The following is a 24,571-nucleotide window of genomic DNA, read 5'->3' as shown; positions in this document are numbered from 1 at the left end:
GGAACACCGAATAATGCATCAGGTATAGAAAATGTTGGAGTGCCCTGGAAGCCAAAGGTCTTGAAAGCAATGCAAGTTGTTTTGGGGGGTAGTTTTGGGGGAGGGGCTAAGGGTAAGGGTCCTTCCTATGAACAGGAAGCTTTTAACATGAAACCAGGCTCCTTTTCAACAGTAAAAGCCCAAAGCTTTGTCTTGCATAGTCTCTTTGATTATTCAGATTTTTCAGTTAGCATATAATCTCCCTAGCTGGGTAAACAAACAAGTCTGTACAAGACAATTATAATCAGCTTGGTTTGTAGGACAAGCTAAAATTAAATAGAGTAGTTCCACAATCAGAGGAGACATTGCAGCCGATTTTCCTATGGATTTTTCTCAAGAATGAGTTCTTTGATAGTGTGCCAAAGCTCTGCCAACATCAGTATCTTCTACCAAGCTTCCATGTTTCCACCAGGTTATAATAACTTCATGGCTTTGCTTGTTCATTGTTCGTCAAATCTGATTGATACCAGGCTAACAAGCTCAAAAATTACCAGAGTTACAAGTGGATATAAAGCAGAGGGGAACTGACAGACCAGAAAGTTCTCTTGCCAAGGCTTCCTGTAATTGGGAAAACAAGCTAAAACCTCTACAGTGTTTCATGTCATAACTTACTTTCAGGAAATGTGAAGGGAAAACTGTAACGTACCTTCCTAGTTACCTTTCTTCATAAATATGGGCCTTGATAAAGAAATGTTACTATTGTGTCTGTAAGCAGACAAACTCCATTAGTTTTAAGTGAGTGGAACTGCTGATGTCAGTGGTTAATTTAGCCTGTATTACTGAATATTGTGTTCAAACATTATTTCTCAAAAAACGCATCAATATAGCACTGCATTTCTGTGCTTTTTACAGCTTTGGGGGCATTTCAGTCTTTATGATGAGAGACTATGTTAACCTATGGACTTTATTGTGTATTATGCTTGGTATCTATTTCACTTAAATTTAACATTTAGAAAGAAAGCATCTAATCCAGGCTGTACATCTGACCTTATGATCAAGGGAAAGAGACACACACTTGTAGAAGGCGATTACTCACAGCTCTAACACAAGTTTATGGAAGTGCCTGTATTTTCCTTGACTATGCAGGGAGCCTGGATGACTTGCCAGACTAGACACCTAATTTTGAGATGATCAGAGTCAGGGGAGATGAATTACCTGCATCCCCAAGGGCCAGAGTACAGTTTGTACTGGCTCACGTTGCTTGTAGATTGTATGAACTCATCCATTTGTCAAGTATCTGTCAGCTAAGGGCTGGGTAAATTCTCTTATACTTCCACATATACTTCCACATCCATATATTTTTGAAATCTTACTATAGTATAAATGCTTTCCACTGCCCAAGCACAAATTTTTGTTAATTCCTTCTATTTAAGAATGTGGATTTTAAGCAGTGTTTTCTCCCCCAGTTTGAACTGAACAAAGACCTTAAAACTGCATAAACATTTTATACGTCTTGAGTGGTTTTTAGCTTATGGTCTAACTGTATGAATTATTTTAACCTGTTTAAATTGATGATCCACAGAATGCTAAAATCTGAGAGAGTGTTCTGGGAAAGTAGTATTTCAGGTTTGTCCCGTCTCTATCCTCTGACTTCTGTATCTATTGCTTGAGACAGCACATTGGGCTATATAGACTGTCAGTCTGACCATGCGCTGCTGTCTTTATGTTGGAAACACGACACTTTTCAAATGTTGGTTGGACAGGATCTCTGGAAGTCATCTACTCTAGCCTCCTCTTCAAAGTGGAACTGCCACAAACTGTGGATCGAGTCACCTATGGTTTTGTCTAGTTGAGTCTCAAAAAGCTCCAGTGGAGAGTCCACAAGTTCTCTGGGCAACCTGTTCCACTGCTGTACTATGCCTCTAGTGAAAAACATTTTCCTCATGTCGAATGCGAATCACCCAAGCCACACGTGGTGACCATTGTTCCTTGTTACATCATCTGGCACTACCAAGAAGGGTTTAGCTCCATCATGTTTGTAATGACCTACAAGAAGTAATTGTAGGCTGCAGTTAGATACCTTCCTTTTCACCAAACTCAGTAAGACCACATTCCTCAAGTTCTCTGCACAAGTCAGGTGCCCTGTGTCCCAGCAGGTCTCTGTTGAGCCCTCTTCAGTTTATTCCCTTTTACTGGGGGGAGAAGGGAAGGGATTGTTCCAGAACTGGACAAAGTATGTCAAGTGCAGTCTCCAGCTGTGCCTGGCAATAGCCCTTGTTGATCCAGAACCTGACCTGCAGTCTGCCTTCCCAGCTTGACCATGGCCTTGCCCTGCCGCTATGGACCTGCCCAGTGATCACTGGGCTGTGTCAGACCCTGGCTGCCCTCACCAGGAGCGGCCTGACCTCATCCTGACATGCAGACTGGCTTCCTGGCTTGACCTCAGACCTGCCTCAGCAGCATGTACTTGTCTGATGATCTGGACTTCTGGTTAAACCTGGCTACCATTTCCAGGCCTGCCCTGCTCACCTTGCTTGGGTACTGCAGGGCAGTGCTTGTCTGGCAAGGCCCCTACCCTGCTCAGCTGTATTATCACCCTTGGTTCCTGGCTCTCCTGCCCTTAGGGAGCAGCTGGCCCATGCTGCTCCCTGACAGCAGGTCACTTCCCAGTCTGTACAAACTCTGGGGTGTTTCCAACCCAGGAGCAGAACTTTGCTGAACTTCATAAAACATCTTCTGATCCAATCGTCAAGTTGATCAAGGTTCCTCTGTATTGAAGTTCTGCTCCTTGCTTTCAGTCACTGTCCCTAACTTAGTGTCACTCACAGATTTGCTGAGGGTGTGCTTTGTGTCATCATCTATGGCACTAATTAAGATGTTTAGCAATGTGACCCCCAGTACTGTCCCCTGTGGTACTCTGGTCATTATCAGCAACCAGCCAGACATGAAGCCCCTGATCACTATCCTTTGAGGCTGGTGTCCTGGAAAATTTTCACCCCACCTAACCTTTCTTCCAGCCTATACTTCATCAGCTTCCAAATGAGAATGCTGTGGGAGGCAGCATCAAGAGCTTTACTAGTGACAAGGTGTATTACATCCACCAATCTTCTCTTGTCCACAGATGCAGTCATTTCATCATTGAAGGTGAACAGGTTGGTCAGGGATGGTTTGCCCTTGGTAAATCCATGTTGACTATTCCCGATAATATTCTTGTCCTTCATATATTTGGAAATTTATTTGGAGAGGATGTGCCCTATGATCCTGGGACTGAAATGATACGGATTGGTCTGTAGTTCCCTTGGGTCTTTCTTCTTGCCTTTTGTTAAAGGTGAGTGTAACATTAGTATTTTTCAGTTATCAGGGACCTCTCTCAGTCCCTGTGAATTTTCATACATGATAGACAGTGGTGTCACATCACCTAGCTCTTTCAGCACCCACAGGCAAATACCAGTCATCCTATGGATCCGTGTATATCCAGTTTCTCTAAGTAGTCTCTAGCCAATGTTGCTAGCCACTCTCCTTCCCAAACTGTGCTGGTACACATGGAAATCTGGGAGAAGGCTTTGTCTGTGAGAACCAAGAATAAAAAAAGCATTATTTTTTTCAGACATTTCTGTATTGTTCATCACTAGGTTGTTTCCCTAGCCAAAAGACCCACATTTTCTGTGACTTTCTTTTTGTTACCAGCATATTTGTAGACTCCCTTCTTATTACCCTTAGTGTACCTCAGTAGTAGGAGGCCCAACTGGGCTTTGGTTTTGACCCAAAGTACCTAAGCAATGCTTTTATACTCCTTTTTCCCTTGGTCCTTCTTTCTCCCTCTACTGTTTTCCCTCTTTGTTTTAGTTCACTGAGAAGCTCTTTGATCTTCTAAGCAGTTTTTCCAGTACAATAGGATCATTTGTTCCTGAGCTCTTAGCAAGTTTTCTTTAAAAATCATCTAGCTCTCCTGGGCATCCTTTTTCTTCTTGGCTCTTTCCCAGGGGATTCTTCCTAGCAATTCCCTGAATAAGCTGAAATCTGAGCTTGTGTCATGGTTTAGCCCCAGCCAGGAACTAAGCACCACACAGCCGCTCGCTCACTCCCCCCTGGTGGGATGGGGGAGAGAATCAGAAGAGCAAAAGTAAGAAAACTCGAGGGTTGAGATAAAGACAGTTTAATAGGGAAAGCAAAAGCTGCGCACGCAAGCAAAGCAAAGCAAGGAATTCCTGCACCACTTCCCATCGGCAGGCAGGTGTTCAGCCATCTCCAGGAAAGCAGGGCTCCATCATGCATAATAGTTACTTGGGAAGACAAACGCCATCACTCCAAATGTCCCCCCCTTCCTTCTTCTTCCCCAGCTTTATATACTGAGCATGACGTCATGTGGTATGGAATAGCCCTTTGGTCAGTTTGGATCAACTATCCTGGCTGTGTCCCCTCCCAGCTTCTTGTGCACCTGGCAGAGCATGGGAAGCTGAAAAGTCCTTGACTAGTGCAGCAACAACTCCAAAAAGGACTGTCGTGGTTTAGCCCCAGCTGGCAACTAAGCACCACGCAGCCGCTCACTCACTCCCCCCTGGTGGGATGGGGGAGAGAATCCGAAGAGCAAAAGTAAGAAAACTCGAGGGTTGAGATAAAGACAGTTTAATAGGGAAAGCAAAAGCCGTGCACACAAGCAAAGCAAAGCAAGGAATTCATTCACTACTTCCCATGGGCAGGCAGGTGTTCAGCCATCTCCAGGAAAGCAGGGCTCCATCACGTGTAATGGTTACTTGGGAAGACAAACACCATCACTCCAAATGTCCCCCCCTTCCTTCTTCTTCCCCGGCTTTATATACTGAGTGTGACGTCATGTGGTATGGAATAGCCCTTTGGCCAGTTTGGATCAACTGTCCTGGCTGTGTCCCCTCCCAGCTTCTTGTGCACCTGGCAGAGCATGGGAAGCTGAAAAGTCCTTGACTAGTGCAGCAACAACTAGAACATCTCTGTATTATCAACACTGTTTTCAGCACAAATCCAAAACATAGCCCCACACCAGCCACTATAAAGAAAATTAACTCTATCTCAGCTGAAACCAGGACAGTATCCACCCCTTATTCCATACCATTTACGTCATGCTCAGGTCTCACACTATCCAATACATTCTCATTACCCACCACCACCCTTCCCATCCTTTGATATAATACACACATATCTTTCCCTTAGTCTATGGACCACCCCTATAAAATGTCTGTAAAATGTCCAGAAATGTCCACAAGATGTCCACTGAGTTCATTTAGTCCATGACTTTGGGCTTCATCTCTTGTGGTTGTTACTCAGGACAGGAGAGGTGGTGTGTTTCTTGGAGTTATTGGGCACTAAAGCCAGCTTAGGTCAGGTCACTGCTGCACTTGCACTGCGTCTTTTAAGGCTTCTTCTCCATTTGTTCAGGTGGTTCCGGCTGTAGTAATTCCTATAACATGCAACTCAAATCATGGGTTACAACAATTTAAAGGTATATCCATTACAATGTCCACCCCTGGTCCTTTTGGGCCAGGTTATAGGGTTTAACATTGCAATAAACTCCTCCCCTTGCTCCTAGCCTGGCCAGCAACAAGGGGTTCCTGCTACAGTAATTCCCACAACATGCAACTCAAATCCTGAGATACAACAATTTACAGGTATTTCCATTACAATCTCCACCCCTGGTCCCTTTGGACCAGACCATCAGGTTTAACATTGCAATGAAGTCCTCCCCTTGCCCCTGCTCCAGCTTGGACTTATCCACAGAATGTAGTACCTTCAGAAGTAAACTTGCTCCAACATGGCCTCATACACAGCCACTGATGCTTCAAGGTGTACCTGCTGCAGCATGGACTTTATCCACAGCCACAGATGCTTCGAGGTGTACCTGCTGCAGCATGGACTTCATCCACAGCCACAGATGCTTCGAGGTGCACCTTATCCAGCATGACCTTATCCTTGGGCCACAATCCCTTCAGAGGTATACCTGCTGTGGCACAGACATAACCATGGCCACAGACGTTTCAAGATATACCTGCTCTGGCATGGGCTTATCCATGGGCACAGACGCTTCGGGGTGTCCTGCTCCCACATGGATTCATCCACAGGTCACAGTCCCTTTGACTCGAGTTCACACCGGAGTTCCAGCCTGTCCAGAACAGCAGCACAGAAACAGCAGCGATGCCCTGGCCATCTGCCAGCCCAGGCGCAAGGCCATTGCTGTTATCAAAATGTTCCCAGGCACAGCAGAGTCAGATGATCAGCAGTACAGCAGCACGGCAAGCAGTGAAAGCAAAAAGCAGCCACTAACGAGCCCTAGGCTCTAACATACAGTAAGGCAAGCAAGCCTATGGCAAGCACAGAAGCCTGCTGACTAATAGCTAAACAGCAATAACAGCTATAAATTCTATCTATCATCTGGCACATTCCAATCAAATTTGTCATTATCTCAAACCCTTCGTGCCCCACGTTGGGCGCCAAAAAGGACTGTTGCGGTTTAGCCCCAGCTGGCAACTAAGCACCACTAAGCAGCCGCTCGCTCACTCCCCCCTGGTGGGATGGGGGAGAGAATCGGAAGAGCAAAAGTAAGAAAACTCGTGGCTTGAGATAAAGACAGTTTAATAGGTAAAGCAAAAGCTGCGCACGCAAGCAAAGCAAAGCAAGGAATTAATTCACTCCTTCCCATCGGCAGGCAGGTGTTCAGCCATCTCCAGGAAAGCAGGGCTCCATCACGCGTAGTGGTTACTTGGGAAGACAAACACCATCACTCCAAATGTCCCCCCCTTCCTTCTTCTTCCCCAGCTTTATATACTGAGCATGACGTCATGTGGTATGGAGTAGCCCTTTGGCCAGTTTGGATCAACTATCCTGGCTGTGTCCCCTCCCAGCTTCTTGTGCACCTGGCAGAGCAGGGGAAGCTGAAAAGTCCTTGACTAGTGCAGCAACAACTAGAACATCTCTGTATTATCAACACTGTTTTCAGCACAAATCCAAAACATAGCCCCACACCAGCCACTATAAAGAAAATTAACTCTATCTCAGCTGAAACCAGGACAGCTTGTAAAATATGGAGTCCAAATTCTGATGTTTCCCCTCCCAGCCTTCTGGATTGTGAACTCAGTCATCTCATGGTCACAGCAGCAAGTCAAGAAGAACATCACTCCTCAAGAATTTGTGTTAGGGAGTTGTCACCAAGTCTGTGCAGAAACCTCCTGAGTTGCCTGCACAATGATGTCTTACCCTCCCAGTAGGTGTTTGGCTGGTTGAAATTTCCAACGTGAACAAAAGCCTATGAGTTGGAGACTTCTGCTGTCTGTTTGTAGAAAGCCTTATTCACTACATCCTTTTGGTCAGGTGGGGTAACAGACTCCACCACCACATTCCCAGTGTCATTTCCCTTCTGATCTTGACTGGAAACTCTCAGCAGGCACACCTATGGTTTCATGTTGGATCTCTGTGGAATGGAGGAGATCTTTAACATATAACACAAAAGTACACTCCTCCACAAGGGAGTGCAAGCTGGGAGCCAAGGATGGCTACAAGGCAAGTGGGATCAGTAATCTCTCTGACAAGGCCTTTGGTCCCACAGTACCCAAAGAAGTAGAACAAAACGGGTCCTATGACAGTAACCAGGCTCAGCCAACAGTCCAATGATCACCAGGCAAGTCCATAGTGTCAAGAGAGGTCTAATGTCAATTCGGGAAATCAAGTCAGCCAGTCATCAGGCCAGGATCAGCAAAATGCAAGGCTAGGCACAGGTGTACCTATAACATAGCTCAGGCAAGAACCAAGGGTGAGAGCCTGACATTAAATGCAGCTCCCAAGCCAAGGGGCAGAGGCCACAGACAAGGCTTCTCAGAGCTCTGTGCATCTCTGCCATGTTAACTGCATTCTGTTTTGTTGTAAATGCTTTAAATTAATTTAAAATTAAGGAAGAAAATTCCATCAGGTTGCAATTAGGGAAAAATCAAAGTGACTGCACATGGTAGGCCATAGAGATTCATTCAGAAGGAGTAGTCAGGGAGGAATGAGCAAATGCTATGTCAAATCATTCTCTTTCAAGATTCATGTCCTGAATCTAAGCATGAATAAAACTTACTAAGCCACTTTTCCTTACGCTTGATATCTTCTGAGCCTTGCTAATAAAATAAAGCATGAATGAAAGAACTGTGTAGCTCTTAATGCTCTGAAACTCAAGACAGCATGAGAGCTCTTCAGAGCAGAAGTGTCCCCTAGCTCCCATATGTTATGAATCATGCTGCCTTTGAGTCAGCATAAACAACATGAAGAAACAAACTTCAGATCGCTGGATTTAAAATGCTTGTAAATTTAAAACCTTTAACATAAATTTCTACATATTTGACTTACGTACTGAATCTCGAGGATGATTGCCAACTAGCCAAGACTCACACCCATGCCAGACCAGATCTGTGCAGGCCTGGGCCTGGGGCACCAGCTCCCGAGATCTCGTGATTCTCTCAGAATCCTGGCTTTCCTTTCAAAAATAGAAAGTAAGCTTTCATGCTTATGGCTACAAAGAAAAGCTTGACAATGTAAATATTATCAGTATGGTCATGCATATCTGATAAATGTTTTCTCTGGGAATTACCCCAAACTTCTTAGAATGAAATACAAGGAACACAGCTCATGAAGGGCAACCCTGCCAACACCAGAAGAGTATTCTTGTGTGTGGCTGGAAGAGAGCAGCAAATTCAGATTATCATTGAGGCAGGTAGAGGTCATTCCTAGCTACTAAGTTAACTATTAAGGGGACTTTTGCCACTGTTGCTGCTCCCCTCAAGAGGACAGATGGTAGCTTCTGCTTGTACTTAGGGGTGCTGAGCCTCAACTGTTCTTTAGGGAAGGCCCCTGTTTGAGTTGTGGGTGGGTTCACATGAGCTGTAGCTGGTAGAGGCCTTCTGTTAGCATCCTTAATCTGGACTGTGTTAATGAAGCCCTGTGAAATGTGTTTTTAGTGTACCCAACATAATAGCCTCAAGGTTCCAACAAAGATAATAATACATATTTTTCAACTGTTGTGGTCATCTTCAGAATCAGTTACCCAGGAAAAGTCTGTCCTGCACACGAGTTAGCAAGGATTTGAGCAGGTAAATGCAACACAGCATTGAGTAGGCCCAGAAGGCATACAGCTATAATCCTCTGGTGCACACATGTGGCTTTATGGCTTCTGTCTCTTCCGTGCACTCTTGAACAAACCATATTTTCTAATTATTTTTTTTTTGTAAACAGATAAGATATTCCTGTGTTATGTATATGTGTATGTGCATATGCTGTCACAAAAAGCTTTGGTAAAGGAAATGTTGTATAAATATATGAAGTGGAGTTCATAAATCATAAAATGCTCCTCTCAGGTTTTCTTAAAAAGTCACATTCCTCTTTGTTTGTCCTGAAAATATAGGTGGTTTATTATTGCTAAGGGCTTTTGTCATATATAAAGGCTCAAATGCATTAGCCCACCACACATACAAGGAAAGAACCGTTCCTGCCTCAGGAAGCCAGTTACCTCCGGGAATAATAATTACCCTCTGAATGTCAGTTTTCAGGTTGTGTAATGAGGTGTTCAAAAGTGCCTGGATGTCTTTAAAAATGTGACTTACTTGATTTGTGACTTGTTTGTCTATTTTTAGCAGTGCTGAGGGGTTAAGACCATTCTTTCACTAGTATAAATTAATTAACTCCACTGGTAGAAAACTAAGTGATGGCCAGACACTGCATTTAAGTGAATGTCAGGTTCTTTGACTTCATCAATAGTGGTAAACACTATGTGGTAAATATCCCAGTGCTTACTGCACAATTACTTTCCTTTTTAAGGTACTTTATACACACAAATAGTAGCTGTTTCTAGACTTTGCTCATCTTCCCTTTCATGAGCATTTTAAATGGAAGAACTGTGCAGCACACCCAGAGCTGTTAAAACACCAGTGCTCTTGATGACCTGATTGTCCTGCTTTGATCTAATGAACAGCATTCAAAAGCATGTTTGTGTATTTATTACAGATCATATCTAACTTGGTCTGAGTAGAATAAAGAGGCAATTTTGATGAAGCAATGTATAGGACTTAGCTGCAAAATGTTAAGAAATATTTAAGATTCTAACTTCTCTACTCCATGTAGTACATGTGTTCTCGAAGAATTCATTGAAGTATACACATCAGGTATACCTAAGTATAGCAGATATTTGGAAAAAAGGAACATTTTATTTTTATAGTTTGAAACAATATGGTAAAAAGTCAGAATGGTGCCTAGAAAAAAAAAGGCTAAAGAAAAGAAAACAAAGTAACTGGTTTTTACCTAGCTTATTTCTGAGGAATTATATTCCTCACTGACACAATTTTTTCCCATTTAGGACCAGACTATTGTGCTTTTCAGGACCATGGCTGTGAACAGGAATGTGTTAATACAGATGATTCCTATTTTTGTCGATGCCAAGAAGGGTTTAGACTTAATCCAGATAAGAAAACATGCAAAAGTGAGTAATCCTTTGGACATAATAAAGTTCATCTGCTTTTATTTCTTAAACCTGCTGTGAATGGTTTCCGTTCTGAAAGGATGAAAGTTTTCTCTATAATTAAGGTTGAAACAAACGTTTCTTTATAAACTTGAATTTTAACTGAGCCAGTCATGCTGGAAAAAACAGTTTGCTGTTTTGTAGACTAGATTGTATATTAGACATTTTCTGAAGAGATTTATGGAAACCTGAGGCGTAATATAGGAACCGGAGTGGCTCAAAAACAACAAGTTCATTACTTATTTCAAACTTTCTGACCTTGTCTTGTAGTGACACAAACAGCTTTAAAAAAAAAAAAAAAATTCACCTTGCTTTGCCCAGTTGGTTTAGCCAAGGACAGATGCATTTCATTAGCGTAGAAAAGTATTGGATAGGTAACGCAGCTATTAAAATCAACTTAAAGTCACACACGAAACCCCACAGTTTCCTAAAAAAATTGTAAAAACAGCCTCAGCAATGTCAGGGTTCTAAGCCAATCACACATACTATTTACTTTAAAAATACTTTCGTGTTACAGGTCTTCTTGATTGGGGGCCTGAAATCACAGCAGATTTTCAGTGTAATGTTGTTAAAGTTTAAGGATAATATATTCAGCAAAATGAACTAGCCTGAACTGGTGACTTGGTTCTTGTGGGGGAGAATTGTACTGCTGATATTTTATGAATAAGAAGCTTGCCTGGAGCAACACAATTATATTTCTAGATGCTCATAAATTTTATCTGGTTTTGGAACTGTATTTTCTTTTAGTCTTAAAGATGCATTCTCATGAAGCATCTTTGTCTACACAGTGCCGTTTTTACAGCAATCCATGCTATTCTGTTTTTTGTTATCTATATGGTATTTGAATACATTCAGGTTTTTATAGATTGGATGTGCCTTGGTGAGTATAGGAGCAAGAGAATGGCATTGTGTAGAATATTTATTGCCAAGGATGTAATTGCAAATTAAAGGCAAATTGTAATTCCCATTTGGGGTATTTTTCCTTAACCTTAGGGGGCTTTGGATTTGGCTGTAAACCTGGTGATGTTTCCAGGATTAAGCTCCTATTCCAAATCCTGTTATAACAATGCTCATGTTAGATAAGCTTGTAAAAAATAAAGCAGAACATTTGCATATATGGCCTCTTTATAAATCAGGGAGAATGCATCACTGGTGACTAGCACCAGGCATTCCTCCTTCACCATGATGCATGACTTCTGATGACTACAGGAGCAGGTCTATGGGGGTCAAAGTGAAGTCTTGCATAGCCAAGTATTTGCAATCCGCTCTCAGATCTTCAGCTTACTATCAGCTTTAACAGGTGTCCAAAGCACAGAATCCAGTATCACTTAAGAAAAGTGAGGTTTTCTGAGCCGTTTTACTTCAGAAACCCTCGTGGCTGGCTTGAATTCTTCACTGCTTTTCTCTCCATGGAAGTAAACTTCTGTGCTTTAGGTCAGTATGACTGTGAACATGAATGTGTTAACATGGAAGAGTCATTTGTGTGCAAATGTCATCCTGGATACGCCCAACGACATGATGGCAATACGTGCAGAAATGAGTGTGTCTCATGAACTACAGCGACTAGTTACTGCAGTGGGGAGAGGTGTGAACAGAATGGGAAAACGCTCCTGGGTCCCTTCTGAGATCTTTCTGAGCTATGCAAACCTGTGTTACCGTAAATTCCACCATGAGCCAGGCCTAGTGAAATAATGCTATAGTGAGATTCCTGATCCAACAGAGAACTAAAGCATCACCTTCTCCAATCCAAATAACTGGGAAAATGTGTTCAGCCAAGGTGTCTTAACACAAACGCAGTGCTTACTGTTGAACATCTGTAGAATTGCTATGGGCTATGTAAACTGCAGCGTACCTGATACTGATGTAGGCTGATATGTGGAGACTTCCCCCTTCTATATGTTTACAGTTTCAGTGATCTGTTGATAAAATGTCCTCTTTTAATAAGAATGTTACTAAACAAAGGATTAGTGTTGCACCAGAAACACCCAACAACATTGCCCACTTGATGTCACCCAGTTTTTAGAAGATACTTTTATTGCAGGGAACAATTTTGCACATCATCTCAAATATTGGCATAATTTTTCCCTGATGTACTTATGACATATTTTTCCAAACGAACACTCAGTCACTGAAATTTAAAAAATGTTGATAGGCCAGCAAGTAATTCTTTTTAAATAAACTGTGATAAAGCCACATTTAAGGAAACTTGGATGGTTGCAAGAGCTCAGAACTTTTTAACAATTGTGGTTTTAGGCTATCACAAGTTGAATACCTAAAAATTAATATATCCCAAGACACTCATTGTTTTTAAAAATACTGAGCCTTCCCCTGTCCCTTCCCCTTCTTACATTTTTTTTACACATGTAATGAAGCACACATGATCACCAAATTTACAGTTATACTAATTTCTAAAGCCTGGTAATTAGCAGCTTTGTGATTACTCCACTCTTTGAAAGAGTGTGTTAAAAGATTCTGCAGGAGAACTCAAAGTATTTAAATGTTAAAATTCACCTTAGTGTGGGTGTTTGTATTGTAAAAGATGGTGCCAAACAGATGCAATTTTTCACAGAGAATAGTGGGGGGTTTTATTTTCTTTTTTTTTTTCCACATTTTTTCTGTGTTCTGAGAAGTTGCACAAGCCTCTTCATAATGATGTAAACTCTTGGAAAAAGGAGAATGTTCCAGCTGGAACTTGCTTTAGCTAGTAAAACACTTTTTCAAGCCAACATTATCTCTGTCTATGTATAGTGGCAAATCTGGACCAATTACTGCAAACTCCTTGCTTAGTTAAATAAACTAATAAACAGCAATATTTAGAACTAAGTAATTTTACATTAAGTACAGAATTTTTTTCATGTAAACAAATAGCTGCAGACATGCCTGTTCACATCTGTAAATTATTTGCAAACAGAGGCATATGAGACTGTGTTTGTGTCTGAGGGAACTCCACTACTTTTGATCAAGTTAAGCTAAAGTGATTTGGGCCTATATAACTAAAAATAGCCATTAACAAGTTGGCAATAAAATATTATGAGGAAGTTCAGTATAAAGCTTTTTTCCTAAAATGTTCTTTTTCTATACTTATGGAGTCAGCAGATTACATAGTTCATCTGGAAGTGCACGTATCTCACCCCACTGCTTTACAGGCCATTGTATGAGACAATATAATTTTTAAACCCAATTCACACCTCTCTCTCCCTTCCCCCCCTTCATCTTTCACACAACCAGTTGCATACAAGACTAAAAAAAATTCCATTTTATCTTACTTGGAATAGGAATAGGAAAATCAAAGAAAAGGAACATGTTAAGACACTCTCACACCCACAATTTGTATCTGTCCCCCACTAGGCTTTAACTGCTTGAACCTCTTGGCAGTTTAAAGTTTCAAATTGGTGATTTCTCATCCTGAAAAAGAATTTACTGTTTATGAAATAATCTGAAAGCCATAATTTCTATTTCAAGAGTTACTAATATTCATACTTCCTCTCTGAGAAAATTTTATGGTGAACAAAAGAGAGACTCTTGCTTTTTAGAGAAAGAAAGCATGATTCTGTGGGTGAGACAGGGCAGGACTTCAAGGTTCTCCCTTCACACCACTTCGCGTTAGTTTCCCTTTGTGATTTTTGGCAAGGAAGATCTGCACTTCATCAAGTTTGTTATCTGCCAAGTGGGGTTGTTGTCTTCATTTCAGTCAGGTGTTTTTAATTAACTCAGGTTACTCAAATAGGTGGGGATACTGCATAAATAAAAAGCTGTACTGATCTTTTTCTCTTGCTCTGCAAAGGCATCATGTATTAACTACAGTGTCATAGTGTATATGTATAAGGCTCTAATGTGATTTCTTCAATTATTAACACAAATTAATAGGAGTGGACCACTGTGCTGAAAGCAATCACGGCTGTGAGCAACTGTGCCTAAATACTGATGGCTCCTATGTCTGTCAGTGCTCTGAAGGATTTGTCATCAATGAGGACCTAAAAACGTGCACACGTAAGTCTTGTGGGAACCTCCTTGATCTCAGCTCACCTGGTGTCCTGATTTCGGCTGGGATAGAGTTAATTTTATTCCCAGTAGCTGGTATAGTGCTGTGTGCTGGATTTAGTATGAGCATAATGGTGATAACACACTGATGTTTTAGTTGTTGCTAAGTAGTGCTTACACCAGCCAAGGACTTTTCAGCTTCCCCTGCTCTGCCAGGGGCACAAGAAGCTGGGAGGGGGCACAGCCAGGACAGCTGACCCCAACTGGCCAAAGGGCTATGCCATACCATGCGACGTCATGCTCAGTATAGAAACTGGGGAGTTGGCCAGGGGGCAGCGACTGCTGCTTGGGACTGGGTGGGCATCAGTCAGTGGGGTGGTGAGCAATTGCATTGTGCATCACTTTCGTACATTCTTTTATCATTATTATTATTATTATTTTCTCTTCCTCTGCTGTCCTATTAAACTGTGTTTATCTCAACCCACAGGTTTTACTCTTTTTTTTTTTTTTTTTTTTCCAATTCTCTCCCCCATCCCACCGTGGGGAGGGGGTGAGGGTGAGTGAGCGGCTGTGTGGTGCTTAGCTGCTGACTGGGGTTAAACCACGACACCTAGGAAAGGTTTCTGTTTTCATACAGGGAAGAGGACCCACCTTTAATTTTGATAATTGTATCCAAGTCTGTATTTTGATAATACTTTAATAATGATTTGAAAGCAGAAAAAAGGAGTTAGGATGCTTGTCAAGATAACTGTAAATCCTCACATATTCAGAAAAGTTTTGGAAGATCTGCTCATCCCCAGGTGTTGAGGACAGTTTTTCAGTCACATGACAAATGTGTCTGACTGATAGGTCATCTTGACAGCAGTGTCTCCCAGGCAAACTGCATCAGCTTACCTGGGGCAGGAGGAGAAGTGACAGTCCCACACTGAGCTTTACATTTTGCATGGGAGCCCTTAATATGTGACCAAAAGTTGTCCTACAACTCTCCACCCTTTATAAATTAAGAATATGAGAATCATTGCAGTTTCACAAATAGCCAAATTGCCTCCTTCACTGGAAAAATAATATATAGAAAGGGCCAGGAAAAGAGGAATGTGAATGCATTTTGCCTGTTGACTTTTCCTGGACCTCTTTGATGAGAGGGTTTTGGCTGCTTTCTCTACAGATTTTGGAGGTACATTATTTTTCAAGCTTGTTGAGTGTTGGAGCAGCTCCAGAGTTTGCTCCTTTTCTTGCACTCGGGCAACACAGTTTTAAAAGAAGTCAAACTGCAAGTGCTCAGTCACAAAAGTGATCTAGGGAAAAGTGAGGCAAATCAGCAAGGCAATTTGGTTTTGTCTTCAACCTTGTCTTTGCCTCCATACTAACCTTTTTAGCCCCATCCAATACCTTGACAGACTTTGCTTCTGTCTGCCACTGCAGCTCTCCTGAAAGGGGCAGACAGTAATGCAAAAGCAGAACTAGTGTATATGTAGCAGCGATAGGGTCTACTAGAAACAATTTATCTAGACACTTATCTAAAGGAACCACTGGAAATTTAGAAACAGCCAAACTATGGAGTTTTATCAACTTGCAAATGGAAAATCCCTTTTCCTTTGTAGTAAAAACAGGTGTTTTTTCACTCTTGAGTTATTTTCCTCCAGGCCGTACTTGGAGACCTATCAGCAGCATTAAAACAGTGCTGTGGCTTCTGGAATCCCTCTGTGCAATGAAACTGAGACCTTTTGAATAGCTCCTCTTCTTGCCAGCATACCTCTCTCCTCATATATATTTAGGAAAGAGATTTGTCCTATTCCTGAGCTCCAGATGAGTTGTTGAAATCTCGTGGACATTTTTAGGCTATCATGAAAAGAGGCTTGGCACTCTGGGATTTCCTGAATGAGCAGTTGAATGGAAGGGATTAGCATTTAACATATACCACTCCCAATGGGAAAATGTCTGGGAATTACAATTCGGGTGTGATATACACAGGCACAAGTATCTTAAGACAGCTGTGGGAACACCTGAATGGTAAACAGATTTCTACTCTGACAACTAATTACAAAAAAATGAGTGTGTAGCCAATAGACAGTAGCAAGTGCTGCCTGCAGGATCCCAGGGGTCCTATGTCTTTGTATTACAGAGAACACATAAGAAATTTGAGATGGAAAATGGACCATATTTGACAGTATTTGTCATTTGCAATTCTTTGCAAAAGCTTGAATAGTCTAAGCCGAAGATCACTGAGGTCCCTGAGAGGTTTTTTGCTTGCTGCCACAGCAGCTGGGTCAGGCACACAAGTGAGTTCTGGGGACTGCCACCTTCACATCGGGCCATTTAGAGTCTGTATTTAAAGAAGAATGTTAATAAGGTAGCTTTTATGTCTTTGCCACTGTCTTATATAAAATCATTGCTAAAGTGTTTTGGTTTTTTTAAATTCAATTTGTAAGTACTGAGATGTGGACTCTGAACTATGTTAAGCATAGGAAAGTATGAGTTCTCAACTCTGCTTAAAGCAACCAATGGAAAGTATACCACAAGGCCCTCTTACATTTTATTGAAGTTATATGTATATTATCAGATAAGGAATTGGATTACTGTTTAAACAGTTCAGTGTATTTATATTTACTTTCTTAATGCCATGCAAATACTAGAGATGAAAAATAATTGATTCATTATTTGTAAATTTTTTTTAATAACTTCAATTGCTCCTACAGGAGTTGACTATTGTGCTCTGAGTGATCATGGCTGTGAACATTTGTGTGTAAATGGCGACAGATCTTATACTTGTCAGTGTTTTGAAGGATACAGGCTTCGTAACGATGGGAAAACATGTAAACGTAAGTTATTATTCAGCAACTCAGAGTTAGATTTTTATTACACACATGGTAGAAATCTGTAAGGTAGGATTTAATTACCTGAACATTGCTGTCCAGTGTCATTTTAAATGCTCGAGGACTCCAAAAGGTCATAGTTTCCCCTTTGGTGTCATATTTGCCAGCAGTATGTCAATATCTTGGATGCTAAGGCATCTGAAGTGATACTGGTTGCATACTTTCAGGCACCTGAATCACACCCTAAATGTCTGTGCCATTTAAAAAGCAACCCTGAAATTGGACTGTTGTGGATCCAAAACTATTTTATTCTGACTTACATCCTTATATGGGACAACTGTAATTTTCTTCTCAAATCAAGGCAAAAATATATAATGTTTCTAAAGTCTTATACACCATGAAGCTTGCAATATTATTAATGGAAAGTTCATTTTGTCCAGCGTGGAATAAGGATGATTGCAAAAGAGAGATCATAATTTCATTACACATTTGACTACATTATGCAGTTATGATGAGTGGCAGATATCAAGAAAAAATTCATTGCAAATTTTTCTCCATTTTTATAGCTTTGATCATTAAGTGATCAAAGAAGAATCATGGATAAGTCTCTGAAAAACACACAGGCATTAAGTATTTTGTAACTGGAATCCCAATAATATCCATAGATCTCATCAACATCTACTGTTAAAAAACATTTACAGAAAAAAACCTAAAGATATTACCATGACAAATGAAAAGTTCCTTATTCTCAGTTTGTGTATCACAACACCACCCTACTTTGTTATTCCATGCAGAGACAAATTCTGCTTGTCTCAAGAAGTCTAAAAAGCAAGTGAAATGTTCTGTTCATGCAGAAGTCCAGAGGGATCATCTAGATTGGAGCATTGAGCTATGATTAATGGAATGAAATTTAACAAGTCAAAATGCTGGATTCCGCACCTAGGATGGAGTAACGCCAGGCACAACTATAAATTGGGAGAGGAGTGGCTGGAGAGCAGCCCTGCAGAAAGGGATCTGGGGGTGCTGGTTGACAGCAGGCTCAGTGTGAGTCAGCAGTGTGTCCTGGCAGCCAAGAGGGCAAACCGCATCCTGGGGTGCATCAAACACACTATAACCAGCTGGTCAAAAGAGGTGATGATCCCGCTGTATTCAGCATTGGTGTGGCCTCACCTTGAGCCCTGTGTGCAGTTCTGGGCACCACAATTTAAGAAGGATGTGAAGGTTCTTGAACATGTCCAGAGGAGGGCAACAAAGCTAATGAAAGCGCTGGAAGGAATGTCCTACGAGGAGCGGCTAAGGACTTTGGGCTTGTCTAGTTTGGAGAAAAGGAGGCTGAGGGGCGACCTCATTGCTCTCTACAGCTTCCTGAGGAGGGGAAGCAGAGAGGGAGGTGCTGAGCTCTTCTCCCTGGTATGCAGTGACAGGACATGTGGGAATGGTTCAAAGCTGCGCCAGGGGAGGTTCAGACTGAACATTAGGAAGCATTTCTTTACCAAGAGGATGGTCAAACACTGGAACAGGCTTCCTAGAGAGATGGTTAATGCCCCAAGCCTGTCAGTGTTTAAGAGGCATGTGCACAATGTCCTTAATAACATGCTTTAACTTTTGGTCAGCCCTGAAGTGGTCAGGCAGTTGGACTAGGTGGTCATTGTACATCCCTTCCGACAGAAATAGTCTAGTCTATTCTAGTCCTTGCAGGAAAATAAAGGGCATGGGGAAGAAAGTAAAAGCAAGAAGTTAGTTTATCTAACATTAATTAATAGATTGTGTTTTCTTTGTTTTGAAATATGAATTGTATCTAAATTCTATATCAGAAAACCCTACTGAACATCTGATTGCCCAATTGTAGCTGGCAATATTCCAGAATTTCACAGCAGGATCATATAATTTGCCTTTCTCTCTACCCTTAAATACTACATACACCAAACTTCTGTAATCCTACTTTACAGAAAAATTACAAACACTGTCTGAACTTAAGCACAGAGAAAAAAAAGCTTAACTGTTTCAGGTTTGAGCAGGTCCATTACTGAAGATAAAAAGATGATGATAGAAAGATCTGTTTCTCACCAGAAAGTTTACTTGAAATGTGGATGTGGGATTTAGATGCATTGGAAATCCCTGTGAGTCATTAATTTGCATACTAGGGACATTAAATTCTACAAACTCTAGAACTGGAACAGTGCACTTCTTAATAGTAAGGTTGTAATATTAGCAGGACAAAGATGTACCTTTTTGTTACAACAAAAAAAGACAACAGGTGCTATAAATGATTTGCAGGATTGAGTCCAGTATACTATCAAGGACAAGAACATTCAGTAGCTGGGAACTGTGAGACTTTGAACATCTCGCCCTTAACTAACACCATTTTTTATCTGTTAAATTATTCCCAGGTAAAAATGTCTGTAAATCCGTCAACCATGGCTGTGAGCATATTTGTGTTAGTGCTGACAATTCCTACATCTGCAAGTGTCGTGAGGGGTTCATATTGAGAGAAGATGGCAAGACGTGCAGAAGTGAGTGACCGGTATCTACTGAACATTTTTGCATGTGCATCAGGCAAGGAAAGAAAGGGTTTTTCCACTTCTTACTGGAAAAACCCCTTCCTTTTGATATCTACATGTTTAACATGTTTTCATTCAAAACCTATATTTATATTGATCATTCCCAGGACAAGACATCTGCAAATCAGTTAGCCATGGCTGTGAGCATATTTGTGTTAACGAAGATGACTCATATGTTTGCAAGTGTCATGAGGGTTTTCTGCTGAGAGAAGATGGGAAAACATGCAGAAGTAAATACTCTGATAATTACTCATAGACTTTTATCTACAGTATGTAGATTTGTGGAAGTGTTCTAACAAATACAACAATAACAGTTTACTGTTATAATATAGGAGTAGTATTGTTATACCTGCCAGAAGTTTGTAAGAGACTGTGAACAGAAATAGTGTATTTTAATAGGCGAACTGATATGACTGGAGACAAAGAAGACTCACAATTTTTCAGGTACCAAGAGTTAGAAGTGTTTGCTGCCTAAATTTTTTCCCATTTCTTCCAGTGATATCAGTAGACCTATTACTTCTCCCTACATGATACATTTGCTGTAGATGTGCTTTAACCAAATATCATCAACTATTCTCAGATAAAGACATTTGCAGTTCAGTTGACCATGGCTGTGAACATGTTTGTGTGAATACTGACGAGTCATACATCTGCCAGTGTTATGAGGGATTTGCACTAAGGGAAGATGGAAAAACATGTAGAAGTAAGTATCCTTATCTTTAATAGAAGATTTCCTTTTATAATCTGTGCATTCGTAGACATGTTTTAAATACCAGCAACCTTATTTTTTTCCAGATAAAGATGTTTGCAATTCTGTTAACCATGGCTGTGAGCATGTTTGCGTGAATACTGACGAGTCATACATCTGCCAGTGTTATGAGGGATTTGCACTAAGGGAAGATGGAAAAACATGTAGAAGTAAGTATCCTTATCTTTAATAGAAGATTTCCTTTTATAATCTGTGCATTCGTAGACATGTTTTAAATACCAGCAACCTTATTTTTTTCCAGATAAAGATGTTTGCAATTCTGTTAACCATGGCTGTGAGCATGTTTGCGTGAATACTGACGAGTCATACATCTGCCAGTGTTATGAGGGATTTGCACTAAGGGAAGATGGAAAAACATGTAGAAGTAAGTATCCTTATCTTTAATAGAAGATTTCCTTTTATAATCTGTGCATTCGTAGACATGTTTTAAATACCGGCAACCTTATTTTTTTTCCAGATAAAGATGTTTGCAATTCTGTTAACCATGGCTGTGAGCATGTTTGCATGAATACTGATAGTTCATACATTTGCCAGTGCTATGAGGGTTTTGTATTGAGGGAAGATAAGAAAACTTGTAAAAGTAAGTTATTTGTATGTTACTGTATTTTTTGCACTCAGAGGTCTACTGAAGGAACATATTGTGTTAGAGGTAGGTCTCCTTATAGCGGATTTTGCCTGACAAAAAGGAGGATAAATTCTTTATTTACTAGAGGCTTACTACTTTTAGTCTTTAAAGGCTTGGAAATGTTCTCATTCATCAAACTGTAGTAAATAAAATCTAAATTATTCCTAGATAAGGACATCTGCAAATCAGTCAGTCATGGCTGTGAACATCTTTGTGTTAATAATGATGATTCATACACTTGCCAATGCCATGATGGATTTGCACTAAGGCAAGATGGGAAAACATGCCGAAGTAAGTAGCTTATGAATAAATGAAGAAATTTCATTTTCCTTTTATTAGGAGATTATTCACTGATTCATAGTGGTCAGAATGGAATAATGTTCTCTGTAGATCCTAAGACTTCTATGAATTAATTATTGTTTGAACTAAAGATACATTTCAGAAAATCAGCCAATTTTAAGGTTTGAATGTAGCTTTTAAAATGTGAACTTCATTTCTAGATTGAGTATGTTGAGTTTTAATCTTGAGTATAGGATGTTGCCGCATTTTACTTTGATGGGTTGAAGTTCTAATTGCCACTGTGTTCTGTGTATATTCATGCAGATCATGACTTAACCTGTTCCTTAACTTAACCTCTTAGCATATTCTTTTGTAAGTGATAAGCAGATGAAACTCCTTCAGGCTCTTTATATGTTTTCTAATCTTTTCATAATCTCTTCTTGCTCCCCTAAAACCTCTGCTACTTATCAGCATCGTTGTGGGGGCACCACAGTGCTGCAAAGTTCCCTAACAGGAGACAGAGCAGGGTCCAGGGTAGAGGAACTATAACTCATGTAATTCTTATTTGAATCTACCTATCTTTTTTTACCTTTTATGTTTTTTTAATCTTATCTTTTTTTATGACCAAAGATAGCATTAGTCTGTGACCAAAATATTCTGCTAGTGCTTGTGTTCAGTTAGTTATCTACCATGATCATAAGCTGTTTAAGACTCAGACACACAGGTGTTCCACATCCTGTAAGTACAACCTTTATTCTTTGTTTCTAAATGTATAAGCTTAGTTCTGGCTATTTTAAAATACATATGATTTGCTGTTATCCAGCTTGCAAAAAGATTCATGTCTCCTTGTATCAGCAGCTGCTCTATTTTTATTTGCCATTCTCTCAAAACTGGAGTAACCTACAAATTTTGTCAGTGATTATTTTGTATTTTCTTTTGGGTTGTTCATAAAAACGTTAAGTAGTAGAGGAGCAGGGGAAATTTTTAGAAAGAAAGCCACTTGATGTTCACCCATTTACAATTTATTCTGAAGACCTCTCTAGCCAGTGTTAAACCATATAATGTTGATTCTGCAGTCATTTTCTTGATCAAAATAAATACCAAGACTGCTGCATTACTGGATGCTCCATTGTGTGAACAGCATGAGCTTAATGAACCAGCTTCATAATCAATTAAAAAATATATTTATTTAGTTTTCCAGGATCTATTTGTCCTTAACACCAAATTGATTGATATTAATTCTCTTTCTTTGATTTTTCTCTGAATCAAGTTCCATATTATCCATTCCATTACTTTACTGCAGATCAATGTCAAGCTGACAGGCTTAAAGTGAACTACTCATCCTTTTCAAACACTGGAACAATATTATTTTTTCAGTGTGTGTGCATACACTGGGGATGGAGACTGCTCAGTGTTTTGGGGCTTCCTCGGAGTTCTAGGAGTTACTGAAAAATAACACTAAGCATCCAAGGTGTTCTTCAGCCAGCTCTTTTACAGCTCTTCCCTGAAAGTTATCTGGAGTTACTGATTTAAAAATGTGTGTGTTCAGTAGGTGCTGTGTGACCTACTTCTCAGCTGATGAAACTCTTCATTCCAATAATATCATCAGTAGCCTATTTCATAAGTTCAGATCTGAATACACTAAATATTTTTAACATTTCTGCATTAAGATTGGCAACTCTACCATTTCTATCTATTAATTAACAATACATTGTTAGAATGCTTTTTGTTCCTATTAGTCTTTAAATAACTTACTCATACTATCCTTTATTTTGTTGGCCATGCACCCCCTTGTCCTTTATCTTATTACTTCAGTGTTTTCAAATTCCTAATATTTTCATGTTCAGTAAATACAGTGAATGTTCCTTTCTTTCAATCATTATTCAAATCTTATAGCTGATTTCAATTTCTAAATGAGGTTGCTTTTTTTAACTACTCTGGCATTATTTTTAGATTATAGGACTACATTTTGGGGGGGTATCTAGTAAAATAACCTTAAATAGTGCAATCATTCACTTCTTTTTTTATTATTTATTATTATTCTTCCCCCTCCCCCATCCCAAAATACTCTGGCTCATATTTGCTTTCAGCTATGTAAAATTCAGCCTTTTGAAGTAATAGCCATGTCCTGCTGCTGTAAAATATCTGTTTATAAACAACAAATGTGTCTGAGTTGCATGCAGCTGTGTATAAGCTAATTTTTACTTACATGATAATTTCTTCTTTATCTGCTATAATGGGATCCAGTTTAGATTGCCATGTCTTAAATTTAACGCTTGTTGAGTTAGAAAATTGTCCTCTGTAGTAGTTTTTGGGATCTTTGTATTGGCAGCATGAGACCTCTGGTAATTTGGCTCGGATTTAAGTTCTTGTAAAAATATGGTTTTCTTCCCTACACATTAAACCTAAGTATTTTGCTGAAGAGTCAATCTGAACTTGGCTGTCAGTGCTGTTCTACTTCCTATGTAAAGGTAGTTCTCCATTAGCAATTGAGAAGAATATTTTCTTTTATGTTGCAGTGAAAAAGAAACAGGGAATGGTGATAGATGGCCTCACTTCCTTCTGTATTTTCTCCCCATCTATCCTTCTTGAAGAGGTTTTAACCAACTGGTTTAACATTGCAGTCATACAAATCCTCCCATCAACTTTCAGCAATGCCAGTTAGATTTTATTTGTCCTTTTAAATGAGTAGTTCCTGTTCTTCTGGGGTTTGTTAATGTAGGCTCTTGGCATTGGTGTAAGAATGTTAAAGAATTATTTTGCTTCCTGTCCTGTGGTGTTTTGCTTAACTCTGTTTTACCAGCATGAATTTGTGCTAAATGACTGTACTAAATTATTCCCTCCTTTCACTCTTATTGCTCTTAATGTAAAGTCCTCCTCCTTAATCTAGTCAAATTAATCCTAAAATGATTTATTGTCAGTGGGAAGCCATCCAAACTATACAATTCTTTCTACTCAGATGGTAAAGAACTCATGCTCTATGTAAGCTAAGTTGTCTATCATTTAACTAGCTAGAGATTTGCTTTCAGTTTGCAAGCTTCCATCTTTCTT

The 24,571-nt window shown here is 40.1% G+C and overlaps 1 protein-coding gene across 1 annotated transcript in view; it reads left to right on the top strand.

The window, feature by feature from the left end:
* MATN2 (matrilin 2) overlaps positions 1-24,571 on the top strand; it is a 70,187-nt gene that overhangs the window by 30,228 nt on the left and 15,388 nt on the right. The window contains exons 6-13 of the mRNA XM_072852134.1: positions 10,331-10,453; positions 14,360-14,482; positions 17,170-17,292; positions 19,677-19,799; positions 19,955-20,077; positions 20,428-20,550; positions 21,074-21,196; positions 21,410-21,532. Coding sequence (XP_072708235.1) covers positions 10,331-10,453; positions 14,360-14,482; positions 17,170-17,292; positions 19,677-19,799; positions 19,955-20,077; positions 20,428-20,550; positions 21,074-21,196; positions 21,410-21,532 — 984 coding nt within the window. The remainder of the gene's footprint in view (positions 1-10,330; positions 10,454-14,359; positions 14,483-17,169; positions 17,293-19,676; positions 19,800-19,954; positions 20,078-20,427; positions 20,551-21,073; positions 21,197-21,409; positions 21,533-24,571) is intronic.

This window comes from Ciconia boyciana, chromosome 2 (assembly GCF_034638445.1).
Source record: "Ciconia boyciana chromosome 2, ASM3463844v1, whole genome shotgun sequence".
Taxonomy (NCBI): domain Eukaryota; kingdom Metazoa; phylum Chordata; class Aves; order Ciconiiformes; family Ciconiidae; genus Ciconia; species Ciconia boyciana.
This window is presented reverse-complemented; position numbering and strand designations above follow the sequence as displayed.